We start from the raw sequence: 26274 nt of genomic DNA on the forward strand, positions 1-26274 counted from the left end.
TATTGTTAAATTCTAATAAACTCTCCTGATTTAAATAACCATAACTTGTCTGAAATTTCCTGAATGAGTATTTTATGTTTGGTTTCATTACATCATAAAAACAAACTACCATCACGTTTGATCTTTCTCTTTATTTATTTCAGGAAAAAGATGTTTGCTGACCTGTAGACAAATGTAAAAAAAGACACTTTCCCAATGATAACTATCATTTAGGGAGTTATTATTATTATTAGTTACATTTCATCAGATTTCTCAGAAATACAAAAAGATATGGGTCTGTCAAAATAACTTTAATGTCACACAAATACATTTTTTAGCAGTTAACTAAATAGTAATAAAGTTATAACTTCAGTTGTAAGATATTGTTAAAAAATAAAAAGAGAATGGGTGTAGCAGAAATCTAAGTGTTACTGAGGCTTGGTCTCAAACAAGGCAAAACAGGCATCCAGCGGAATATACACGCTTAGTAAAGAGTCAAAAACAAAAGCCAAACAACGTAACAAGCTCAAGAATCAAGAATCACAGGAATTACATTTCATCAGATTTCTAGGAAATACAAACATGTATGGGTCTGTCAAAAAGTGTTACAAAAGTTGCAGTGACACACCAAGAAAGAAAAAAGAAACAGAAGGTCTCCTATTCCCCCTATTACACTTTTAAAATGCAATCAATTTGAATATGTATTAAGACATTAAACTAAATGTTGCATATTAAATAAACATATTTCCTCCGATGAACAGACTCTTTGGTTTCACAGACCTACTGTGTGTTGTCATTGCTTGTAATGTAATTAAGATATATTTAATGTTTGGAAAAAACTTTCCGTTTCTTCTCATTTACAAATAAAGACGTAAATATAAGACAATGAATACTACAGTGGTTCACGACAACAAATTTATGTAATTCTTCTTTCACATAAAAGTGAAAAGATATATTTTCATCCCGTGTGAACTCTCATGTGTTTCTTCAGGCTTCCTTGCTCTGAAAATCTTTTCCCACAAACATCACATCCAAAAGGTTTCTCTCCTGTGTGAACTCTTATGTGTGTCTTCAGGCTTCCTTGCTCTGAAAATCTTTTCCCACAAACATCACATCCAAATGGTTTCTCTCCTGTGTGAACTCTCATGTGTCTATTCAGATGTCCCTGCACCGTAAATCTTTTTCCACAATCATCACATCCAAATGGTTTCTCTCCTGTGTGAACTCTCATGTGTGTCTTCAGACTTCCCTGCACTGAAAATCTTTTCCCACATACGTCACATCCAAATGGTTTCTCTCCTGTGTGAACTCTCATGTGTCTCTTCAGACTTCCCTGCACTGTAAATCTTTTCCCACAAACATCACATCCAAATGGTTTCTCTCCTGTGTGAACTGTCATGTGTGTCTTCAGATGTCCCTGCACTGTGAATCTTTTCCCACAAACATCACATCCAAATGGTTTCTCTCCTGTGTGAACTCTCATGTGTGTCTTCAGATGTCCCTGCACTGTAAACCTTTTCCCAGAAACATCACATCCAAATGGTTTCTCTCCTGTGTGAACTCTCATGTGTCTCTTCAGACTTCCCTGCACTGTAAATCTTTTCCCACAATCATCACATTCAAATGGTTTCTCTCCTGTGTGAACTCTCATGTGTGTCTTCAGATGTCCCTGCTGTGTACATCTTTTCCCACAAACATCACATCCAAATGGTTTCTCTCCTGTGTGAACTCTCATGTGTGTCTTCAGATTTCCCTGCTGTGTAAATCTTTTCCCACAAACATTACATCCAAATGGTTTCCGTCCTGTTTGGACTCTTTTCTGTGAATCTACCTTTTTCTTCCTTCTCAAACATTTCTTAGGAACCAAACAGCTCGATGGCATTTTTCCATAATTACACATCATGTGGCTCTTAAGAAAGCCCTTGTAGTGAAATCTATTACTACACTTGAAGAAGCTGAAGGATTTCTTAACAGTGTTACAGACTACATCCTTTACAAATGTTTCCTTAACTTTCAGAGCATGTGGATCAGAATCTGGTGCCCTGGTCTCCTTCCAATCACTGTCACTGTCCTCAGTTTCAGATCCAGAATCTAATAAAGGCTTTTGCCAATCATCATAACTGACTTCCATCTCAGAGGAGTCAGAAACTATTTTATAATTAGCATTCGGTTGTGCATGACGATCTGGATCTACGTTCCCGGCTGGTCCTGATCCTCCACAGTCCTCTCCATCAGTAGCTGAGCTGCTGGCTGGAGGCTCTGCCTCTCTGTTATCCTCCTTTTGGCTTTGATGAAGCTGTGAAGACTGAGGTATCTCATCATCATCTTCAATCTTCACAGGAACAGTATTGAATAGGAACCCGGTGACATCTGCCTCCTCCAGCTCTTTAAGGTGCTCTGCCTCCAGACTGGTCCAGAGTTCCTCTGGTTCCTCTTTTATGTGGAGGGGCTCTTGGTCCTCCTGCTCCTCTTTTATGTGGAGGGGCTCTTGGTCCTCCTGCTCCTCTTTTATGTGGAGGGGCTCTTGGTCCTCCTGGTCCAGGCTGGGGCTCCCCTCAGGGGGAATATCTTCTTTCATCACCAACAGTGGCTGAACATCTGCAGGGAGAACATTATGGACAACTGTGAGGTCACACTGATGTCTCTGGTTTCATTTTATTATGTTACTGAGATCTAGTGTCACATCATACCGATACTAAACAAGTGTCGCAATACCCTACCGTTAAAAAACTGTTCAATACCCCATTTCATTAGTACCGTTACTTTAAGAATGGCAGTTCTTTATTAACAGCCGTATTTTGGAGTTGAGTCTGTGCGATAGCAGATATCTGCTTCCACTCGCTACAGATGTAGTTGGAGTGTTTTTCTCTCATATATAAATACAAGCGTCCTTATCTACTGTCAACGGCTCGACGACAAATACAACTAACAGTGAAATATGGTTCTAAAGTGCTGCAGGGTTGTAATTTGTGTCTATACTTGTGAATGTAATACAGTAATATCAGAGAGGCTTCGTCGGCTGAACAAAGATGTAAATTAAAGGGTATTACAGACGTCCTTCTCCCCAGCAATGCTTTCCAGCTCTTCCAGGGGAACCTCAAGGCGTTCCCAGGCCAGTTGGATGTGCCCAGAAAACATCTAAAGGGAGGCGTCCAGTAAGATCCTGATCTCCAAACTACCTCAGCTGGCCCCTTTTCCACGTGAAGGAGCAGCAGCTCTACTCCAAGCTCCTCACCCTATCTTTAAGGCTGATCCCAGCTACCCTACGAAGGAAGCTCATTGCAGCAGCTTGAATCTATGATCTCATACTTTTGATCACTACCAAAAGCTCATGACCAAAGGTGAGGGTCGAACCGTAGAAGGACTGGTTAAATCGAGAGTTTTGCCTTCTGGCTCAGCTCCCTCTTCACCTCAACTGTCCGACACAACGCCCGCACTAAACCGCCTGTCCATCTCACACTCTATTTTATCCTCACTGTACACAAGAACTCGAGATACCGACATACTGCCTTCGCTTGGAGCAGTGACTCACTCCCAAAGTTTAGGGTGCAATCCATAGTCTTCCAGGAAAGGACCATGGCCCTGGAGGTTCTGACTCTTGTCCCTAAACTTCACACTTGGCTGCACCACCCCAGTGTGTGCTGAAGATCAGGTTCTGAAGGAGCCAATAGAACCACATCATCTGCAAAGAGCTGAGACGCGATTCTGAGGTCCCCACACCAAACACTCTTCTCCTCCCGGCTGTGCCTTTAAATCCTGTCCGTGAAAATCACAAACAAAGGATTGGTGACAAGGGACAACCCTGGTGGAGGTGTTGTGGCAGAATGAAGAGGAGAGACGCAATTCTTGGAGATGCAACCAGCGGGGACCTTTATTCTTGTGCTCACAATGACAAGTTCACAAGAGATCCAAAATGTCAGAGTTTTTACGTCTGACTTTTATTCCTTAGTTCTCTTTTTAATCGTAATTCAGGGCAGTATCGATTCAAATCCAGCTTAATCTCTCTTGGAGCTCCTCTGGAATCCCTCTAGGCTGCCCTACAGCGTCTAACTGGAGATGTTAGACGCGACTGTGGCTGAGTGGAGAGCAGGGCCGTCTTTCAATCAGGGGGTTGGCGGTTCAAACCGGTTGCATGTTGTTGTGTCCTTTAGCAAGACACTTGACCCCAAAAATTGCTGCCGTAGCTGTATGGTGTACGGTATGATACCATCTGAATTGTAAGTTGCTTTGGATAAAAGCGTTAGCTACATGACTAATGTAAATGTAATGTTGGTGAAGTGAAATCTGTGCTCAAAACAATGTGCATAAAAACCCTCGAGGCATGCTCTCTTGGAGCTCCTCTGGAATCCCTCTAGGCTGCCCTACAGCGTCTAACTGGAGATGTAGTCAAGTTTCTGACAAAGGAAGTCGTCCCACGATGATTTAGCATACCATCAGAAATAAGCTCAGATGATGGTTCAGCATTTGTGCAGAAAGTAGCCACAGGGATTTTACAACAGTTGAGAATTAAACAGAGGTTGGGGGCCGTGTACCACCCACAAAGTCAAGGTTTAGTGGAACAGAAGAACGCAAAGTTGAATAAGATCTGTGCAAGCATGAAGCTAAACTGGGTGGATGCTTTGCCACTTGCGCTAATGAGTTATTGCATGTAAACTCACAGGAGCACGCACCTAACACCGCATGAAATGCTAACAGGTAGACCTATGCCCGCACCTCAACAAAGAGGCCCCTACAAGGAACCCCCACTAGAGCAGCTGCTAATAGAGTTAAAAGGACTATATGGAGCAATTAACTGCCATACATAGATCCATCTACTTGCTAGAGAAGGGAAAAGAGCCAGGCTCCGACCAGAAGCCTGAGAAACCAGTGGTACCAGGTGTCTCTTAAAGTCTTCCGAGGAAAGTGGCACGAGCCAAGGCGGGAAGGTCCCTAAAGAGTGGTGCGAGCAATGCCAACAGTGGTCCACAACGTGGTATCACCTCAGCCATTGCACGAAAGTCTAAGACAAAACCAAGGGTGGTGCGAAGTGAGAAGAAAATTACAAACAAGGTAAGCCTGGAACATGTGTTGAAACTAATGGGCGTTCTGATATGGATGCTGTGAGGAAGCGTGGGGCAGGAGAGACTGACGGTGGTGAAACCTGTGACACCACAGAGCATGCAGATCAGAGCCCAGACGGTGACTCAGCCATCCTCAAGGAGAGCCAGAAACCATGAATCAGATGAGTACGATGCAACCACACATATTCCAACCTAGTGCTGGGCGGTAACGATGTATTGCATGTGCACATTGAGCTGTCCTGGGGGTCTAAACAGTCTCGTGTAACGGAGCTAACCGCACACTCGGCCGCGCGCTCGGTCGTGGCTACTACTCATAGCAATATATATTCTGCTACTTACATACCACGTCTTACACCATATATACTTAGTTTTTGCAATGGCTAAAAATAAAAGGGAAATAATATAATAGTAAAATGTAAAGGAAAAATCACCTTTATTATGTCAGAATATCATTTGGTTATCATGTGTCCATTTGGATCCCCAAATGTCCTTTAGAGCTCCGCCTGGATCTCTTCCTAGAAGGAACACTGTAGAACGGTCATACTTTGTCCAATCTTCTTCAAATTTGAGGCAGGTGTTCACTGATAGTGTAGTTACAGCTCTATGCTGTCCTTTACCGGTACAGATTCAGCCAAAGGCAGTTATTTATACTGAAAATACTTTTTTATTTTAGGCGGACAAAAATCTTTACTGACTTCAAAGTTCCACTGCTCTGTTTCTGTATGACCTACAGGTCTACAGACACTTTCACAAGGACCTTTAGGGGGTTTTCTTTCTGGAAAGATCTCATTGATGCATATAGTCAGAGTGGTTCCGAAGTTACAGCCATTTTAATTTGGGGATGTCATTTTAGGCGTTGTTGCTCCAAAATAGGGGGGGAGTGGAAGAGGTTTTAAGCTAGTTAGCCTAGCCTCCCGGAACACTTGCGGGGCCTCAGCTGCTTTTGTTCCGGTTCAGAGGTCACACAGACCGCTGTCTCCTAGTGAGCGCAGAAAACATTATATTTCCTACATTTTAAGCTTCCGCATTTTCCAAATGCACTAGTATTATTCAAACGTTTTGTTCGGTTTGTAAGCCTCGTACCGAACGGTTTAATACGAATACGTAACGTTATGTAGTTACAACCCAAGAAACGAATAATAACCCTCGCTATGGCGCCATCATGTGGTTATAAGGTGGTATTTCAGCAGTGAAGGCCCAGGTATGAAATGCACGGCCCGCCACTGGGTATTTGTACATTTACTGCAGTAAAGGACCTGAATACTTCCTGAAAAGCCTGTCCTCCACAGCTGGACCCAGACTAGCTAGACCACTTCAGACCACAACTCCCAGTTCAGTTCATCACAGACACTTCAACTCCTTTCACGTTTCTCGTTTCAAAACACTTATACTGTACATTTTAAGTGACGGTCCAAGTACTTATACTGTGACAGAGTACTTTTAATGTGTAGTTTTAGTACTTTTACTGTATCACAGGATTTGTACCGTGTGGTACTCGTGCTTTTACTTTATAATGTGGTATTTGTACATTTACTGCAGTAAAGGACCTGAATACTTCCTGCATCACTGGTGAAGGAACATTATATATTATTTATATTTTCATAGTTTCACTAATACTTTTATAAAGTAACTCACGTGACTGCCGTGACTCCTCCCCTTCCGCCTCTTCCTCACTCAGAACAACCACCTCGTGACCTTCCTCATCCGGAACCAGGGCTTCGTGTTTTCAACCGAAAGATAAAGAGAGTGAGACACACATTTAAACACGAACGTAGCCGAACACCAACGGAAACACACGAAGGTATTTCACCGTATTAACACATTGATTAGTGGAAAACGGGCTTAATGTGTTCAACTTAGTTAAACTTGATGTGTTCCGAGTTGTGAACCACATCAGCACAAAGTGTGTTCGCGTTTTATTTGATGTCCTCTGAAGTCTGCAGCTTCGTCAGGAAGCAAACAAAGGTAAATGATGAGCGGAGTTCCGCCACAGACCTCTCCTCTCCAGAGAGACACGAGGCTGCAGGAGGACCTCCAGCTGCTTCTCCTGCCGGTCGATCTCCCGCCTGAAGCCCGACGCCTCCTCCTCGTAGCCGGCCACGGTCCTCTCCACCACCGCCAAGATCTCCTGCGCGGCCGTGGTGAGTTTCTCGGCTTTAGACACGTCGAGCGTCTCGGAGTCGCTGTTCCTCTTCATCCAGTAAAACATCTTTTAAATGTGTGTCACACACACACACACACACATACACACACTGGTAAGATGTAGTTCCGAGTTGTGGAGCGGTGCGTTTCTAAATGATGTCCGACGAGAAACAATTACAAATGATGATGTCGAAACGCACGAAGCCTCCGAACCCGCGGTGCCGTCAGTTTAGCTTCCAGACTCGACTCCAGCACCGGTAGTTTTCAATCAGTTATAGTTATTGTAATTAAAACAATGTATTTATCAATAGCTTTATTTTATTTCATTCACAGATACACACACACATATATATATATATATATATATATATATATATATATATATATATATATATATATATATATAATTTTAACATTAACAACAGCAGCAAACGTGTTCATTAACTTGCAGTAACACACTTTATATAGGTCACCCCCCCCTGCAGGCACATTTTCTCAAAAACTGTCTGAATCACATTGACAAAATGCTGAAAAGTTAAAAAGTTATCAATAATGTTAACACAAGTATCCAAACCTCGAAGATTGAGAATCTTTACACAGCAGAATATACACAAATTCACACAGAAATCATTTACATGACGTCTTATTTTCAATTTACATAAATAAAATAAAAAGGTGACATCACAACTGTCCTCTCTGTGACAGCAACATGAACACATGAGGAGGATCTACTGGTTGTGTTATTAGTGAAGCTTTATAATGATGAGCTAATGTAACTGTAACCTGAAGTACAGGATGGTCAAATGCAGATATTACAAACGGACTAATGTCTTAATTCAAAGCTACGGTTGCTGAATGTTTGTCCATCGTTCTCTCAGCTCCTGCTCTCTGTAACACAACAAGAACAGAATTAACTAAATACTCAAATTCAGTGTATTCGTGTAATTAATCTTAACGTTACCGGACTTAAAGTGATATTTCTGAAGGCCGCATTCGTCGGCTGCATTTGAAGGAGTCTTCAACAAACATGCGAAATGGGACAGCCTAGTCGCTGCACTGTGACGCAACCGGTCTACGAATGCAGCCTCCGAAGGATGCAGCCCCTGAACTGAGACACAGCTAGTGTTACTGTGGAAATGAGTCCAATAATCAGTACAATAGGCCTGTACAGTAGACTGTGTCCCAAGACATTCAGTAATCACTAGTCCACCATATGTTTGCCATTTTGTAAAGCTCTCTGATTCTCTGGTTCTTGAGGTCGACGGAGCCTCTCTGATATTACTGTATTACCTTCACAAGTATAGACACAAATTACAACCCTGCAGCACTTTAGATAACATATTTCACTGTTTGTCGTATTTGTCGTTGAGCCGTTGACAGTAGATAAGGACGCTTGTATTTATATATGAGAGAAAAACACTCCAACTACATCTGTAGCAAGTGGAAGCAGATATCTGCTATCGTACATCGACTCAACTCCAAAATATGGCTGTTAATAAAGAACTGCCATTCTTAAAGTAACGGTACTAATGAAATGGGGTATTGAACCGTTTTTTTAACGGTAGGGTATTGCGACGTTTCTTTAGTATCGGTATGATGTGACACTAGATCTCAGTAACATAATGTAATGATACCAGAGACATCCGTGTGACCTCACAGTTTTCTATGATGTTCTCCCTGCAGATGTTCAGCCGCTGTTGGTGATGAAAGAAGATATTCCCCCTGAGGGGAGTCCCAGCCTGGACCAGGAGGACCAAGAGCCCCTCCACATAAAAGAGGAGCAGGAGGACCAAGAGCCCCTCCACATAAAAGAGGAGCAGGAGGACCAAGAGCCCCTCCACATAAAAGAGGAGCAGGAGGACCAAGAGCCCCTCCACATAAAAGAGGAGCAGGAGGACCAAGAGCTCCTCCACATAAAAGAGGAGCAGGAGGACCAAGAGCCCCTCCACATAAAAGAGGAGCAGGAGGACCAAGAGCCCCTCCACATAAAAGAGGAGCAGGAGGACCAAGAGCCCCTCCACATAAAAGAGGAGCAGGAGGAACAAGAGCCCCTCCACATAAAAGAGGAGCAGGAGGACCAAGAGCCCCTCCACATAAAAGAGGAGCAGGAGGACCAAGAGCCCCTCCGCATAAAAGAGGAGCAGGAGGACCGAGAGCCCCTCTGCATAAAAGAGGAGCCAGATGAACTCTGGACCAGTCTGGAGGCAGAGCACCTCAAAGAGCTGGAGGAGGCAGATGTCACCAGGTTCCTATTCAATACTGTTCCTGTGAAGATTGAAGATGATGATGAGATACCTCAGTCTTCACAGCTTCATCAAAGCCAAAAGGAGGATAACAGAGAGGCAGAGCCTCCAGCCAGCAGCTCAGCTACTGATGGAGAGGACTGTGGAGGATCAGGACCAGCCGGGAACCTAGATCCAGATCGTCATGCACAACCGAATGCTAATGATGAAATGGTTTCTGACTCCTCTGAGATGGAAGTCAGTTATGATGATTGGCAAAAGCCTTTATTAGATTCTGGATCTGAAACTGAGGACAGTGACAGTGATTGGAAGGAGACCAGGGCACCAGATTCTGATCCACATGCTCTGAAAGTTAAGGAAACATTTGTAAAGGATGTAGTCTGTAACACTGTTAAGAAATCCTTCAGCTTCTTCAAGTGTAGTAATAGATTTCACGACAAGGGCTTTCTTAAGAGACACATGATGTGTAATTATGGAAAAATGCCATCGAGCTGTTTGGTTCCTAAGAAATGTTTGAGAGTGAAGAAAAAGGTAGATTCACAGAAAAGAGTCCAAACAGGAGGGAAACGATTTGGATGTGATGTTTGTGGGAAAAGATTTACAATCCAGGTAAATCTGAAGACACACATGAGAGTTCACACAGGAGAGAAACCATTTGGATGTGATGTTTGTGGGAAAAGATTTACACAGAAGGGAAGTCTGAAGACACACATGAAAGTTCACACAGGAGAGAAACCATTTGGATGTGATGTTTGTGGGAAAAGATTTACAATCCAGGTAAATCTGAAGACGCACATGAATGTTCACACAGGAGAGAAACCATTTGTATGTGATGTTTGTGGGAAAAGATTTACAAACCAGGTAAATCTGAAGACACACATGAGAGTTCACACAGGAGAGAAACCATTTGGATGTGATGTTTGTGGGAAAAGATTTACAGTGCAGGGAAATCTGAAGACACACATGAGTGTTCACACAGGAGAGAAACCATTTGTATGTGATGTTTGTGGGAAAAGATTTACAGTGCAGGGAAGTCTGAAGACACACATGAAAGTTCACACAGGAGAGAAACCATTTGGATGTGATGTTTGCGGGAAAAGATTTATAAGACAGAGAATTCTGAAGGAACACATGAATTTTCACAAAGGAGAGAAACCATTTGGATGTGATGTTTGTGGGAAAAGATTTACAGGGCAGGGAAGTCTGAAGACACACATGAGAGTTCACACAGGAGACAAACCATTTGGATGTGATGTTTGCGGGAAAAGATTTACAGGGCAGGGAAGTCTGAAGACACACATGAGAGTTCACACAGGAGACAAACCATTTGGATGTGATGATTGTGGGAAAAGATTTATGCAGCAGGGAAGTCTGAAAACACACATGAGAGTTCACACAGGAGAGAAACCATTTGGCTGTGATGATTGTGGGAAAAGATTTACGCAGCAGGGAAGTCTGAAGAAACACATGAATGTTCACAAAGGAGAGAAACCATTTGGATGTGATGATTGTGGCAAAAGTTTTACACGGCAAGGAAGTCTGAAGAAACACATGAGAGTTCACAAAGGAGAGAAACCATTTGGATGTGATGATTGCGGCAAAAGTTTTACACGGCAGGGAAATCTGAAAACACACATGAGAGTTCACACAGGAGAGAAACCATTTGGATGTGATGTTTGTGGGAAAAGATTTATACGGCAGGGAAGTCTGAAGGAACACATGAATGTTCACAAAGGAGAGAAACCATTTGGATGTGATGTTTGTGGGAACAGATTTACAGGGCAGGGAAGTCTGAAGACACACATGAGAGTTCACACAGGAGACAAACTATTTGGATGTGATGTTTGTGGGAAAAGATTTACACAGCAGGGAAGTCTGAAGACACACATGAATGTTCACAAAGGAGAGAAACCATTTGGATGTGATGATTGTGGCAAAAGTTTTACACGGCATGGAAGTCTGAAGAGACACAAGAGAGTTCACACAGGATAAAAATGTATCTTTTTACTTTGTTGTGAAAGATTAATTACCTAAATGTGTTGGTAGGAACCGCTGCAGTTTTCATTGTCTATGTTCGTCTTTCTTTGTAAATGAAAAGAAGGGAAGTTTTTTTCCAAACATATAAGTAATTAATTAATTATTATTCAAAGCAATGACAACAAACAGTAGGTCTGTGATGGTGGAAACAAAAAGGAACCAAAGACTGTTCATCAGGGGAAATATTAGTATTTAATATGTAACATTTAGTGCAATGTCTAATCAATACATATTCAAACTGATTGTGTTTATAAAGCGTAATAGGAGACCTTCTGTATGAAAGGAAACTACATCAATGTGTTTGTTTTTCTTTCTTGGTGTGTCACTGAAACTTTTGTAACACTTTTTTGACAGACCCATACATGTTTGTATTTCCTAGAAATCTGATGAAATGTAATTCCTGTGATTCTTTAAACCAGTTTTTGTGTCTTTGGTGCAGAGCGTGTAGCATTGTTTGGCTTTTGTTTTTGACTCTTTACTAAGGTTTTCTGCTGGATGCCTGTTTTGTCTTGTTTGAGACCAAGCCTCAGTAAAACTTAGATTTTTGCTACACCCATTCTCTACTGTTTATTTTTTAGCAATATCATACAACTGAAGTTATAACTTTATTATTATTTGTTTAACTGCTAAAAAATGTATTTGTGTGAGATTAAAGTTATTTTTACTGACCCATAGCTGTTTGTATTTACGAGAAATCTGATGAAATGTAACTAATAATAATAACTCCCTAAATGATAGTTATCATTGGGAAAGTGTCCTTTTAATTTTGTCTACAGGTCAGCGTACAGTTCAACATCTTTTTCCTGAAATAAATAAAGAGAGATCGAACACGTGATGGTAGTTTGTTTTTATGATCTGATGAAACCAACACTAAAACAATCATTCAGGAAATTTCAGACAAGTTATGGTTATTTCAATCAGGAGTTTATTAGAATTTAACAATAATGTATTATACATGCATAAAATATGAATAGTGCAAAGTCTTTGATGATTGGACTCCATCCTGAGGTAAGATAACCGAGGGGTAGTGATGCTGAGGTCAGATAAAGCCTAATCCCCCAAAAGAGATTTATTTTATATAAATAAATTAAATAAATACCGTACCTACTGCCGCAGAGAATTCCTAAGCAAAATGGAAAATGATTCATGAGAGACAGTTGAAGGGTAGAACTTGTTAAGGTGGTATTTCATGAGTTGACGTTAAACCTGAGTTAAGAGAGGTCAAGTTAACCAAAGCAATGGATAGAGTAGGGTCTCGATGGACCACAGTAAAGGATCGGTTGAAGTCATGTTAGAACGCAGAACAGAATAGTTTGGGGTCACAATGCCTCAGCACGACTTGACGGGTCAACTCAGACCAGGAAATTAGTTTTTTATCATATATTCAATAATTAATTCATAGATCTTTTTCATAATATTGTTTTTCTAAATGACTCCGTTAATTAAATCAGTTATAGTTCTTGTAATTAAATATATATATATATATATGTATATATATATATATATATATATATATATATATATATATATATATATATATATCTCAATCCTAAGGCAGAGGAAATCAATCAAGACCGTTAACATTAACAGCAGCAAAACAAATGTCAGCAAACATGTTTATTAACTTGCAGTAACACACTTTATAATTTACAGAGCAGAATATACACACATTCACACAGAAATCCTTTACATGGGTGTCTCATTTCAATTTAAATAAATAAAAGAAAAAGGTGACGTCACAACTGTCCTCTCTGTGACAGCAGCATGAACACATGAGGAGGATCTACTGGTTGTGTTATTAGTGAAGCTTTATAATGATGAGCTAATGTAACTGTAACCTGAAGTACAGGATGGTCAAATGCAGATATTACAAATGGACTAATGTCTTCATTCAAAGCTACGGTTGCTGAATGTTTGTCCATCGTTCTCTCAGCTCCTGCTCTCTGTAACACAACAAGAACAGAATTAACTAAATACTCAAATTCAGTGTATTCGTGTAATTAATCTTAACGTTACCGGACTTAAAGTGATATTTCAGGTTCACTACCTGTCTACCTGAGCTCACGTTGGTCCGTTTATGTTCATGATATTAAATATGAATCATCTGTAAAATCATCATAACCTCAGTAAGATATTATTCAACCTCTGAGGTTTGAAAGTGAAGTTATTAAAAGTTACTTTAAGGCTGACCTACGGTCGGATGCAGGCAGCCGCCCTGCCGGTAATAGCGCAGCGGCTAACGTCAGTTAGCTTGTCAGCTACTAACGTGACGTAACTTAACGGATCACTTTAACACACACGTGACGTCATAAGATCTCTTATTTAGCTTTAACATTAGTATCGGTGACATTCGAGTGAGTTGAAACCCAACACTTACATTTAAAAGTGAACGCTGCCGCTTCTCCAGCTCTCGCCGCCATGTTTGTTCAACTCAAATCTTCACCGGCACGCAATGCATCTTGGGATAAGCTGGGCCGCGGATGATCCATCAGCTGTGTCCTTCAGATCTCGGGGTCTGAAGGCCGCATTCGTCGGCTGCATTCGAAGGAGTCTTCAACAAAACATGCTAAACGGGACAGCCTAGTCCCAGCCGCTGTGACGCAACCGGTCTACGAACGCAGCCTCCGAAGGATGCAGCCCCTGAACTGAGACACAGCTACGGCTACAGACAAGACGCATCCCCGGTAAAATGGTTGGATCGAGCCACATCCGGGCATTTGGACCGTGCTTAGCTCGAGGCGGACTTTTATATTGGAACAGTTCAGTGGCTGAGACTGATGACGTTTCACATTCCACGAGAACACAAGTAGCCCACAGAGAAGTACGCACATTGAGAAAGGCGCTCGTGTTAAAGTATCCGTCTTTTGAACGGAACGAGGCTGCAGGAGGACCTCCAGCTGCTTCTTCTGCCGGTCGATCTCGCCGCCTGAAGCCCGACGCCTCCTCCTCGTAGCCGGCCACGGTCCTCTCCACCACCGCCAAGATCTCCTGCGCCGCCGTGGTGAGTTTCTCGGCTTTAGACACGTCGAGCGTCTCGGAGTCGCTGCTCCTCTTCATCCAGTAAAACATCTTTTAAATGTGTGTCACACACACACACACACACACACACACACACACACTGGTAAGATGTAGTTCCGAGTTGTGGAGCGGTGCGGTTAAAAATGATGTCCGACGAGAAACAAAAACAAAGGGGAAGCCTTCATCTGAAAAATGAATTGAGACAGATAAGACACTTTATTAATCCCAAAAGGGGAAATTTGTTCGATATATATATATATATATATATATATTTTAAGTATTAAGGATCACCATTATCCACTCGTACTAGTTCATAAGTCATCCGGACTCCTTGTGAAGTGTCAATGTTTTTTATTTCCACATGTACATAATAGACATGATTTGGGTTCCACAGTCGGCTCGTTCTGACCTCAACATCAAGCTGATCTCCTGCCGTTATGGTAATTAAACACTGGTCCAATCCCCACTTTAACGCTTGCTTGCCTTGACTATGCCTGCACAGGTTTGACACTTCTACTTTATACTGTTTCTCTCCTTCGTCGTCTCTTTCTATGTGTATTAGCGCGCAACTGTCTGAACCCTGGATCGTCCGGTTTGAACTTAATTGTCAATGCCTGCATAGGTCCTGGTCTAGCATGGGTTGGAATATGTGTGGTTGCATCGTACTCGTCTGATTCATGGTTTCTGGCTCTCCTTGAGGATGTCTGAGTCACCGTCTGGGCTCTGACCTGCATGCTCTGTGGTGTCACAGTCTCTCCTGCCCCACGCTTCCTCACAGCATCCATATCAGAACGCCCATATGTTTCAACACATGTTCCAGGCTTACCTTGTTTGTCATGTTCTTCTCACTTCGCACCGCCCTTGGTTTTGTCTTGGACTTTCGTGCAATGGCTCAAGTGATACCACGTTGTACTTCTTTCGACCTGGACCGCTGGTAGCATTGCTCACACCACTCTGTAGGGACTAGTGGTGTAACGGATCACCCCTCACGGTTCGGATCACTCGTGAACCGCGGATCAATTGAGTATTTTTATTTTCTTACAGTGTAATCATCATAGTGTGTAATAAAGTTGTACTGCTGCTGTTCCTTTTCAAGTAACAATGAATATCAATGCAGAGTGTCAGTGAACAGATATAAAGCAGTGGTGTGTTCACCTGAACGGAGCAGGTTAAAACCTCTCGCACCCAAGATCCCCCTTAAAGGAGGATCAGAGTACACACATGTAGTACAAATCACTTCTGAGAACGAATGAAATTAAAAATATTTAAAAAACCTACATGACGAAGAAATTCTGATAAAATGGACCATGTAACCTATTTTAGTCACTCAAAAACATATATATACACAAAGTACTTCAAGGTACTACAAGTACTACCACAATTTCACCTATTTTTCGCCAGGAGAAGACGAGCAATGTTCACCGTTATCACCATTACGTGCGATCTACGGCACTTTCACACACACACTACGCATATCCACGAGCACTAGGACAACAATCTGAATCGAACCATAGCTTCCGAATTCTTCTACTTCAAACCGTTACAAAGTTACAATTATTCTTCCGCAGATCAACACTCAGCACCATCATCATGAAAATTGAAACGCTCTGTACCTTTTTAGATGTTTTCCTGGATGAAAATTGGCTTAAAAAAAAAAATGTAATCCTTGCAGCCATTTCGCAGCAGTCTCTCCTCGTTCTGTGAAAAAAACGGAATCTCGACAGCTTCTATGACGAATGAGTAATAATTTCAGTTTTGGCCAATGGGTTTGACCAAAACTGAAATTGGCTCGCCCCCAACGGTTTTTGATATTTTTATAGGCTTAAAATTCTGTCAATAAACTCAAAGAACGTACCATTAGACCGCTCGACTCTTCCGGATTCAGATCTGTGTCACATGCTCAAATCGGCCAATCACAGGCTGTGTGATGTTCTGCTCAAGTGGGGCCTCTTTGTTGCGGCCATAGGTCTACCTGTTAGCATTTCATGCGGTGTTAGGTGCGTGCTACTGTGAGTTTGCATGCAATAACTCATTAGCCCAAGTGGCAAAGCATCCACCCAGTTTAGCTTCGTGCTTGCACAGATCTTATTCAACTTTGCGTTATTCTGTTCCACTAAACCTTGACTTTGTGGGTGGTACACGGCCCCCAACCTCTGTTTGATTCTCAACTGTTGTAAAATCCTCGTGGCTACTTTCTGCACAAATGCTGAACCATCATCTGAGCTTATTTCTGATGGTACGCTAAATTGTGGGACGACTTCCTTTGTCAGAAACTTGACAACAGTTTCAGCTCCTTGGTTTTTTGATGGAGTTGCTTCCACCAAGGGATTACATTGATCAATTACCACTAGCATGTAGCACTTTCCATATGCTGATTGTATCATGTCTACATAGTTTATGACTAAGTGTTTGAACGGCCCTTCAGGGACTGGGATGTGTCCCATCTGTTTTTATGCTTTTCTGCACATTGTTTTGAGCACAGATTTCACTTAACATTGACCAACATCTCCAGTTAGACGCTGTAGTGCAGCCTAGAGGGATTCAAGAGGAGTTCCAAGCACAAAATGAGATTAAGGCTGGATTTGATTCTTTACAGTGAGAATAAAATAGTGTGAGATTGACAGTGTTTAGTGCGGGCATTGTGTCGGACAGTTGTTTTGAAGAGCAAGGTATTGCGACACTTATTTAGTATCGGTATTGTTGAGGTATCCATCAGTATGATGTGACACTAGATCTCAGTAACATAATGTAATGATACCAGAGACATCCGTGTGACCTCACAGTTGTCCATAATGTTCTCCCTGCAGATGTTCAGCTGCTGTTGGTGATGAAAGAAGATATTCCCCCTGAGTGGAGCCCCAGCCTGGACCAGGAGGACCAAGAGCCCCTCCACATAAAAGAGGAGCAGGAGGACCAAGAGCCCCTCCACATAAAAGAGGAGCAGGAGGACCAAGAGCCCCTCCGCATAAAAGAGGAGCAGGAGGACCAAGAGCCCCTCCGCATAAAAGAGGAGCAGGAGGACCAAGAGCCCCTCCACATAAAAGAGGAGCAGGAGGACCAAGAGCCCCTCTGCATAAAAGAGGAGCCAGGTGAACTCTGGACCAGTCTGGAGGCAGAGCACCTCAAAGAGCTGGAGGAGGCAGATGTCACCAGGTTCCTATTCACTACTGTTCCTGTGAAGATTGAAGATGATGATGAGATACCTCAGTCTTCACAGCTTCATCAAAGCCAAAAGGAGGATAACAGAGAGGCAGAGCCTCCAGCCAGCAGCTCAGCTACTGATGGAGAGGACTGTGGAGGATCAGGACCAGCCGGGAACCTAGATCCAGATCGTCATGCACAACTGAATGCTAATGATGAAATGGTTTCTGACTCCTCTGAGATGGAAGTCAGTTATGATGATTGGCAAAAGCCTTTATTAGATTCTGGATCAGAAACTGAGGACAGTGACAGTGATTGGAAGGAGACCAGGGCACCAGATTCTGATCCACATGCTCTGAAAGTTAAGGAAACATTTGTAACGGATGTAGTCTGTAACACTGTTAAGAAATCCTTCAGCTTCTTCAAGTGTAGTAATAGATTTCACTACAAGGGCTTTCTTAAGAGACACATGATGTGTAATTATGGAAAAATGCCATCGAGCTGTTTGGTTCCTAAGAAATGTTTGAGAAGGAAGAAAAAGGTAGATTCACAGAAAAGAGTCCAAACAGGACGGAAACCATTTGGATGTGATTTTTGTGGGAAAAGATTTACACAGAAGGGAAATCTGAAGGAACACATAAGAGTTCACACAGGAGAGAAACCATTTGGATGTGATGTTTGTGGGAAAAGATTTACAGTGCAGGGAAGTCTGAAGAATCACATGAGAGTTCACACAGGAGAGAAACCATTTGGATGTGATGTTTGTGGGAAAAGATTTACAGTGCAGGGTTATCTGAAGACACACATGAGAGTTCACACGGGAGAGAAACCATTTGGATGTGATGTTTGTGGGAAAAGATTTACAGAGCAGGGAAGTCTGAAGACACACATGAGAGTTCACACAGGAGAGAAACCATTTGGATGTGATGTTTGTGGGAAAAGATTTACAGTGCAGGCAAATCTGAAGAGTCACAGGAGAGTTCACACAGGAGAGAAACCATTTGGATGTGATGTTTGTGGGAAAAGATTTACAGTGCAGGGACATCTGAAGACACACATGAGAGATCACACAGGAGACAAACCATTTGGATGTGATGTTTGTGGCAAAAGATTTACACAGCAGGGAATTCTGAAGACACACATGAGAGTTCACACAGGAGACAAACCATTTGGATGTGATGTATGTGGGAACAGATTTACACAGAAGGGAAATCTGAAGAAACACATGAGAGTTCACACAGGAGAGCAACCATTTGGATGTGATGTTTGTGGGAAAAGATTTACAGAGCAGGGAAGTCTGAAGACACACATGAGAGTTCACACAGGAGAGAAACCATTTGGATGTGATGTTTGTGGGAAAAGATTTACGGTGCAGGGAAGTCTGAAGACACACATGAGAGTTCACACAGGAGAGAAACCATTTGTATGTGATGTTTGTGGGACAAGATTTACGGTGCAGGGAAGTCTGAAGACACACATGAGATTTCACACAGGATAAAAATTTATCTTTTCACTTTTTTGTGAAAGATTAATTACCTAAATGTGTTGGTAGGAACCGCTGCAGTTTTCATTGTATTATATGTTCTACTTTCTTCGTAAATGAAAAGAAAGGGAAGTTTTTTTCCAAACATATAATTAATTAGTTAATTAACATTCAAAGCAATGACAACAAACAGTAGGTCTGTGATGGTGGAAATAAAAAGGAACCAAAGACTGTTCATCAGGGGAAATATTAGTATTTAATATGTAACATTTAGTGCAATGTCTAATCAATACATATTCAAACTGATTGTGTTTATAAAGCGTAATAGGAGACCTTCTGTATGAAAGGAAACTACATCAATGTGTTTGTTTTTTCTTTCTTGGTGTGTTACTGAAACTTTTGTCACACTTTATTTGACAGATGCATAACTTTTTGTATTTCCTAGAAAATTGATGAAATGTAGTTCCTGTGATTCTTTAAACCAGTTTTTGTGTCTTTGGTGCAGAGCGTGTAGCATTGTTTGGCTTTTGTTTTTGACTCTTTCTTTGACTTTTTCTGCTGGATGCCTGTTTTGTCTTGTTTGAGACCGAGCCTCAGTAACACTTAGATTTCTGCTACACCCATTCTCTACTGTTTATTTGTTAGCAATATCATACAACTGAAGTTATAACTTTATTACTATTTGGTTAACTGCTAAAATATGTATTTGTTTGACATTAAAGTTACTTTTTGAAGTCCCCTTCCCTCAGACTCATTTTGGTTCCTGGCTGCTTTTGTTTCACAGGGACAGTTATGAGTGTAACGGTGTTTATTATCTCATCTACTTGCTTTGTTCACTGGAAGTCAAACTGCAGCCGTGACCACGATGCTCACAGCCAAACAGCGACTGAAACTGTTCAGGAACTTTATATAACTTCTCACCTCAATAGACTCAACCAGTTGTCTCCTTTTGGGTGGGGACAGTATATAAACTGCGCAGTTTGCAAACTTCAATGTATCCTAGAAGATGTTTGTGTAATCACATGAATTCATCTTTCATTAGTGTCTTTCTGAAGTGTCTCCTGGCTGTTTTTCACATTTAAAGCTGTCATCGAGTACACGGTGAAATCCTTTAAACACCACTAGAGTTATTGTTCTGGTTTATAAGTGAGCAGGAGAAGCAAAGCAAATTGTATTTATATATTTAAACACACAACAGACAATTTCATAATGTTTTATATGAGGCAAAAATTCTCCAGAACAACATTAAAACAGAAGGATGAGGGAATAAAAATCAAGTAAAATAAGATAAATAACTTCAAATAAATAAAAGAAAAGAAACGTCGGTCTTCACAAAATGTTTAGGCAACACAACCATTTAGTGAGTTGTAGGTAAAGAGTGTGGCTGACGTTAACGTGCGTTGGTTTCAGTTGCCGAGTAGCACTGACTGAGCTGTTTATTTATTATTTATAATTTTAGTTCGGTAGATAGAAAATAGTTCCGACATAAAACTGCTCACAACGAGGTCTGTGGATCAACTTCAAGAGAGAGGTGACTGTGGCTAAGTGGAGAGCAGGGCCGTCCTTCAGTCAGAGGATCGGTGGTTCGATCCCCGGCTATGCTAGCCGCATGTCGAAGTGTCCTTGAGCAAGACACTTAACCCCAAAATTGCTCCTGTAGCTGTTCCTACGGAGTAGAAATGTGATAGAATCTGAATTGTAAGTCGCTTTGGATAAAAATGACTGTAACGTGAGATGTTAACGTTGAGTTTTTAAAATATATTTTTTGGGCGCTTTAGGAACCAAAAACCGAGTGTCAACTAGTGTCATTATATTAGAGAGACGACAGACATCTCTACGGATGATAATCTCCAATACCAAAGGTTTACTTAAAAAACAAGAGCAACAATCTAGTCAATAAATATGAGAACAATCACATGAACAGGAGCACCACGCGGGATATCATCTGAAATGATAAAACACAAAACAGCATAGTATTTATGTTGATGTGATATAAACAAAAGTTGCTTCAATACACGTTTAGGTGTGCAGTGTTTTCTACTTACAAACAGAAGTACTAGTGAACTGCTCGTAATACAGCGCCTGTATGTGCCGTCATCGTCAAGTGTCAGTGAAATGTTTCTCGGGTCAGGTCTCGACAGCTCCAGGAACACAAAGTCAGCGTCCTCGGAAGGTTCCAGGAGGCATGGCACCATGATGTCATTGCCCACCGTCACCTCAGATGGACCGATGACCTGGGACTGACCTAAGGGAGAAACATGATTCCTCAGTGTGAAAAGTCTTTTCACTGGCGGCTCAGAGAGATCAACGCAACTTAACCCTTCACCACAGATAAACTGTACTTCAGAAAAATAATGCGCACTAATTTGTAGATATTCCACAAAATTAATTTGTATGTAAGATATGTAATCATCAGCCAGGAAGTATGAAGACTACAAAAACCCATATCTGATGGGTGGGAGGGTTAGAAGCATGGGTCTAACAAAAAAAAGCTTTTTCACCCAAGAGACCATAACTAAATGCAGTGTTATTGCTTGTAGCAGATTCAATAAATTATAATATCAAAATATGTACTGATTACTAAATAATCATAAACGCCTACATTTAGAATTGAATGATTGTACTCAGCTTTTGCCATAAGACACCATTGGTTTCAATAACATCATTTAACATAAGATTAAATACAGGACAAATTTTGAGAAAATTTTGAGAGAAAATTTTGAGAAAAATATGAAAAAATACAGAATTTGATTTTCATCAATTTAGTCGATCTCAGGGTTGCTACGGAGTTCTCGTCATGGTGTACAGTGACTTATTATTTCATATACGCACAAATCAAATGATCAAGATCTTCATAAATGACATTTATTGAACTTAACTAAACTACTTAACAGAAAATGAATGAATAAACGATCAAATTAACAAAATTAAGGGAGTGAATGAAGAATACAATCAAGAGTACAAAGAACGATGAACCACGTATAAATGAAAAGGATTGCATGTATCCAGGTAGAATCAGTGACTCGTATCATTGCTTTACATTTATCAATTAATTGTTTGACATTTATACATTGAATTTGGTTCAAAAGATTAAAGCAATACTCTGAGTAGTCAGCAGTAAAGTGTTTGCCTTTAGAAGTTCTAGATTTACAAAGTTCACAGCATCTGAATTACGTGAGTATGAACCATCTGTTAAATGTTCACATTCATTGTTTGAATATTTAAACCCTCAAACTCAATTGACCAAATCCACCACCAGATGACGCCCAAGTTCCAGAGCTTTGTTAAAGTTGTGGGGAAGAGGAGGAGCACTTTTTAAGGTAGGGATGCTGTTTTTGGTCCCGCCCCCTGGAACACCTCCACCACTCAGGTGGGACACAGTTAGTGTGAGGTAACTTCTCAGCCAAGGCTTTGGCAGCCTTTCCAACGCCTTTTCACCACTCGCTTGTACTTGTATTCAAGCTCAGATCTTCTCAGGGTCATAAAAACTTCCCCATGTCATTTATTTATCACGTAACTTGTGTACTTCAGTAACGGCGATCTCGTAGTTATTTTAACCTAAACCATGATCTTTAATTAAACCTAACTTAGTATTTCATCTTTAATTAAACCTAACTAAGTATTTCATCTTTAATTAAACCTAACTAAGTATTTCATCTTTAATTAAACCCAACTAAGTATTTCATCTTTATTAAACCTAACTAAGTATTTCATCTTTAATTAAACCTAACTAAGTATTTCATCATCTTTAATTAAACCTAACTAAGTATTTCATCATCTTTAATTAAACCTAACTAAGTATTTCATCTTTATTAAACCTAACTAAGTATTTCATCTTTAATTAAACCTAACTAAGTATTTCATCTTTATTAAACCTAACTTAGTATTTCATCATCTTTAATTAAACCTAACTAAGTATTTCATCTTTATTAAACCTAACTAAGTATTTCATCTTTAATTAAACCTAACTAAGTATTTCATCATCTTTAATTAAACCTAACTAAGTATTTCATCTTTATTAAACCTAACTAAGTATTTCATCTTTAATTAAACCTAACTTAGTATTTCATCTTTATTAAACCTAACTAAGTATTTCATCATCTTTAATTAAACCTAACTAAGTATTTCATCATCTTTAATTAAACCTAACTAAGTATTTCATCTTTAATTAAACCTAACTAAGTATTTCATCATCTTTAATTAAACCTAACTAAGTATTTCATCATCTTTAATTAAACCTAACTAAGTATTTCATCTTTATTAAACCTAACTAAGTATTTCATCTTTATTAAACCTAACTAAGTATTTCATCTTTAATTAAACCTAACTAAGTATTTCATCTTTATTAAACCTAACTGAGTATTTCATCATCTTTAATTAAACCTAACTAAGTATTTGCCTGTGAAGAGGGAGGTTTATTTTGAAAAGACATTGTCGTGTATATATATAAATGTATTGATAATTAATGAATGAATAGCTGGATAAATTAACAATTAAATTGTGTGTGAGAATATCTTACCTGCAGAAGAAAGTACCAGAAGAAGGAAAATCACAGTGTGACAAAAAAGCAAATCTCTGAGGTCTGAAGTCAGGACTTGAACCATCCTGGAGATCTGAAGATTAAACAAGATCACAGAAAATCTAAACTCAAATGAAGTAACTACAGTGAACAGATAGAAGAATCTTTAGCCTACAGTATATACGGACACTAAGAGCTTCACACTGAGAGGCAGAGTTATTGTCGCTCTCTCTCTTTGTGACGTTTCTCACTCTTTGACCTTCCTGTTTACCAAACGCACGGAAAGACAAACTGCAGCAGAGACCACTTGAGTGTTCCAGGTCCAGCTTCTTGTACTTTCCCCACAGTGCTCCAGTTCTTTGGGGGGCTTTTGACTTAATGGATGGACACGACTCATTAGTACAAATTATTAGTGTATTATCATCTCTTTTAAATCACTTCTTAAAAAACATTTTTACAGACTGGCTTTTATGTGATGTCGTCGCTTTTCTGTTTTATTTTTATTTGTTGATTTATATGACTTATTTTATTTTATTTATTTATGTATTTCTTAGTTTATTTGTCTCACTGAGCTTTCTGTTATTATTATTACTTTACTTTTGCTGCTTTGTCTGTCAAAGCACTTTGTTAACTCTGTTTTTAAAGGTGCAATATTTAAATAAAGTTATAATTTTATTATTATTGTTATTATCATCATCTTCATTGACCCTACAATGTAAAATTATTCAGCATGTTGAAGCAGTATGAACTATTGTTAAAATGGTTTCTAACACATGCAGGTGCTGAAGCTACACCACAATAAAGGAGTTAATCATCTACAAGATAACACACTATAGAGAATCCCTTCATTGTTATAATTAGTCGTTACTGTGCAGCTTTACTGGAACACACTGCAGAGCTCAACATCCTCCTCACAAGTAAGTAACTTGAACTTCATAAAAGGACCCGTAATTTCCACTTTAGTTTTTCAGCAAACATTACGCAAGCGAGAGGAAATAGCATTTATTAACATTTTGAATTGTGAGCGGGACTGATGTTGGTTAAAACATTCAACTTGATACAATTGGAAATCTGACACTGCAGAAACAAAAGGAGACGCTGGAGCATGAATGCTGAAGTGTTTATTGCAGGAAATTAATAAGCGTGCGTTATCATGAAACAGACTGGTCCACCTGCAGCACAGCTGTTCAGCTGTCCACGCTGATGGGAAACCTGAAAGCAAACATCAGCTGGTGACGATCACATCTTCTTGGCGCACACATGAAGCTCTTCCATTCTAAGCAGCTAGAAACAGAAAACACCCTGTTTGCACTCTGACCTTTTCCCCTTTTTGCTTCCCTCAGTGTTGTGTGTGTCAGAGGAGAGCGTCCCTGTGGATGTGCCAGCACTGCTGTCACAAATGTTTGAATCACAGCGAACAGAATTCAGCCGGGAAAATATTAAGCTGTGAGTTTTTTGGGCGCTAAGTCAGTGCAACACATTTCAGAAAAGAAGCTGTGAAAAGCTACAGCACACTACCTGCTCATCAGCAAACAGCAGACAAACAGTTAAAGACTAGCTGGTGAACATATATATATAAATATTTAGCAGCTAAAGAGAGATATTTGCCTCAGGAGTTGGTGGACTTACATTCATCAGGTGAGTCAAACTCAAAGACTTCTGTTGACTCATCATGTTGATCTGTAACATGTGAACTACAAAGGTATGAATGCAGCTTTAACTTTCTTTAGAGTCACATCATGGAGGACAACGTCCTTGGGTTTGTTTATTCGTTTGTATTTTTTATTAAGTGTGTTAGCTTATTATTGTATCCCCCATTGTAAGGGGATAAAACAATTGACAAACTATTACCGATCAGAATAATGTTCATAGATGCTTTCCAAAGTTTTAAAGATCTCAATAATATGTTTAGAAGCTTTACGCACCAGTTATTAACCATTAACAATGTTACAAATATATCATGTTTAAAGATGTTTCACTGATGTCTTTAACAGTCATTTGGTACATGTTCACAAATACTTAATAAAGTATATGAAATGTAATGTGGTGAATAAGTTATAGCATAACTAATAAATAGCAAACATTATGAATGATCATTTCATTGTTTGTTAATAGAGAAATCGCTTTGAAACGAAAGTTTAATTAACTGTCAATTTACCATTTATTAATGATTGTTTTTATAGAGTAAAACAGAAATATGTATCAGAACTTAGTTCTTATTCTCTTCCAATAATGATCTCCGGACCCATCAGATGTATCTGGTGGCCCTCCGGAGGGGCCCGACCCCGAGGTTGAGAACCACCTTCTGACTGTATATAAAGTAAGTAAAGTAGCTGCACCCGGATTAGTGATGCTTCAATATTAACTCTCTATTAATGTCACATATAATCAGATATCAGTCATAAGGGAAAAACACACATATTGCTCATAATACTTCTGTACTTTTACTTTTGAATGCAATACTTTACTTGTATTTATAGTATTGTAATAGTACTTCTACTGAGTGTGCAAGAAGAATATGAGCAACAGCAAACCTGAGGCAAAACATGACTGACAGTGAGTGTGTGTGTGTGTGTGTGTGTGTGTGTGTGTGTGTTGGGGGTTTATCGGGGGTTGGGTGTTCATAAACATCACAAACATGATTTAATCCCA

General features: G+C 40.2%; 2 protein-coding genes across 2 annotated transcripts; one reads left to right on the top strand and one right to left on the bottom strand.

Annotated features, from left to right (window-relative positions):
- Positions 1-278: 278 nt before the first annotated feature.
- Positions 279-7236, bottom strand: LOC306714508 (uncharacterized protein; the record flags this gene model as incomplete). The annotated part of the gene is made up of 3 exons (XM_079184551.1): positions 279-2577; positions 6675-6755; positions 7035-7236. The coding sequence occupies 3 exons, from the start codon at positions 7234-7236 to the stop codon at positions 938-940; spliced, it is 1923 nt and encodes a 640-aa protein (XP_079040677.1). The 3' UTR covers positions 279-937.
- A 10775-nt stretch (positions 7237-18011) lies between these two features.
- Positions 18012-19842, top strand: LOC306714795 (uncharacterized protein). Its single transcript, XM_079184928.1, has one exon. It carries the CDS (start codon positions 18090-18092, stop codon positions 19116-19118), a length of 1029 nt encoding a protein of 342 aa, XP_079041054.1. The 5' UTR covers positions 18012-18089; the 3' UTR covers positions 19119-19842.
- The last annotated feature ends 6432 nt before the right edge of the window (positions 19843-26274 follow it).

This window comes from Pholis gunnellus (genome assembly GCF_910591455.1).
Source record: "Pholis gunnellus genome assembly, chromosome: 23".
Classification (NCBI taxonomy): Eukaryota; Metazoa; Chordata; class Actinopteri; order Perciformes; family Pholidae; genus Pholis; species Pholis gunnellus.

Bases quoted from the DNA above. Each gene is read 5' to 3' on its own strand.
- LOC306714795 (XM_079184928.1), top strand. From the start codon at position 18,090: ATGATGTGTAATTATGGAAAAATGCCATCGAGCTGTTTGGTTCCTAAG.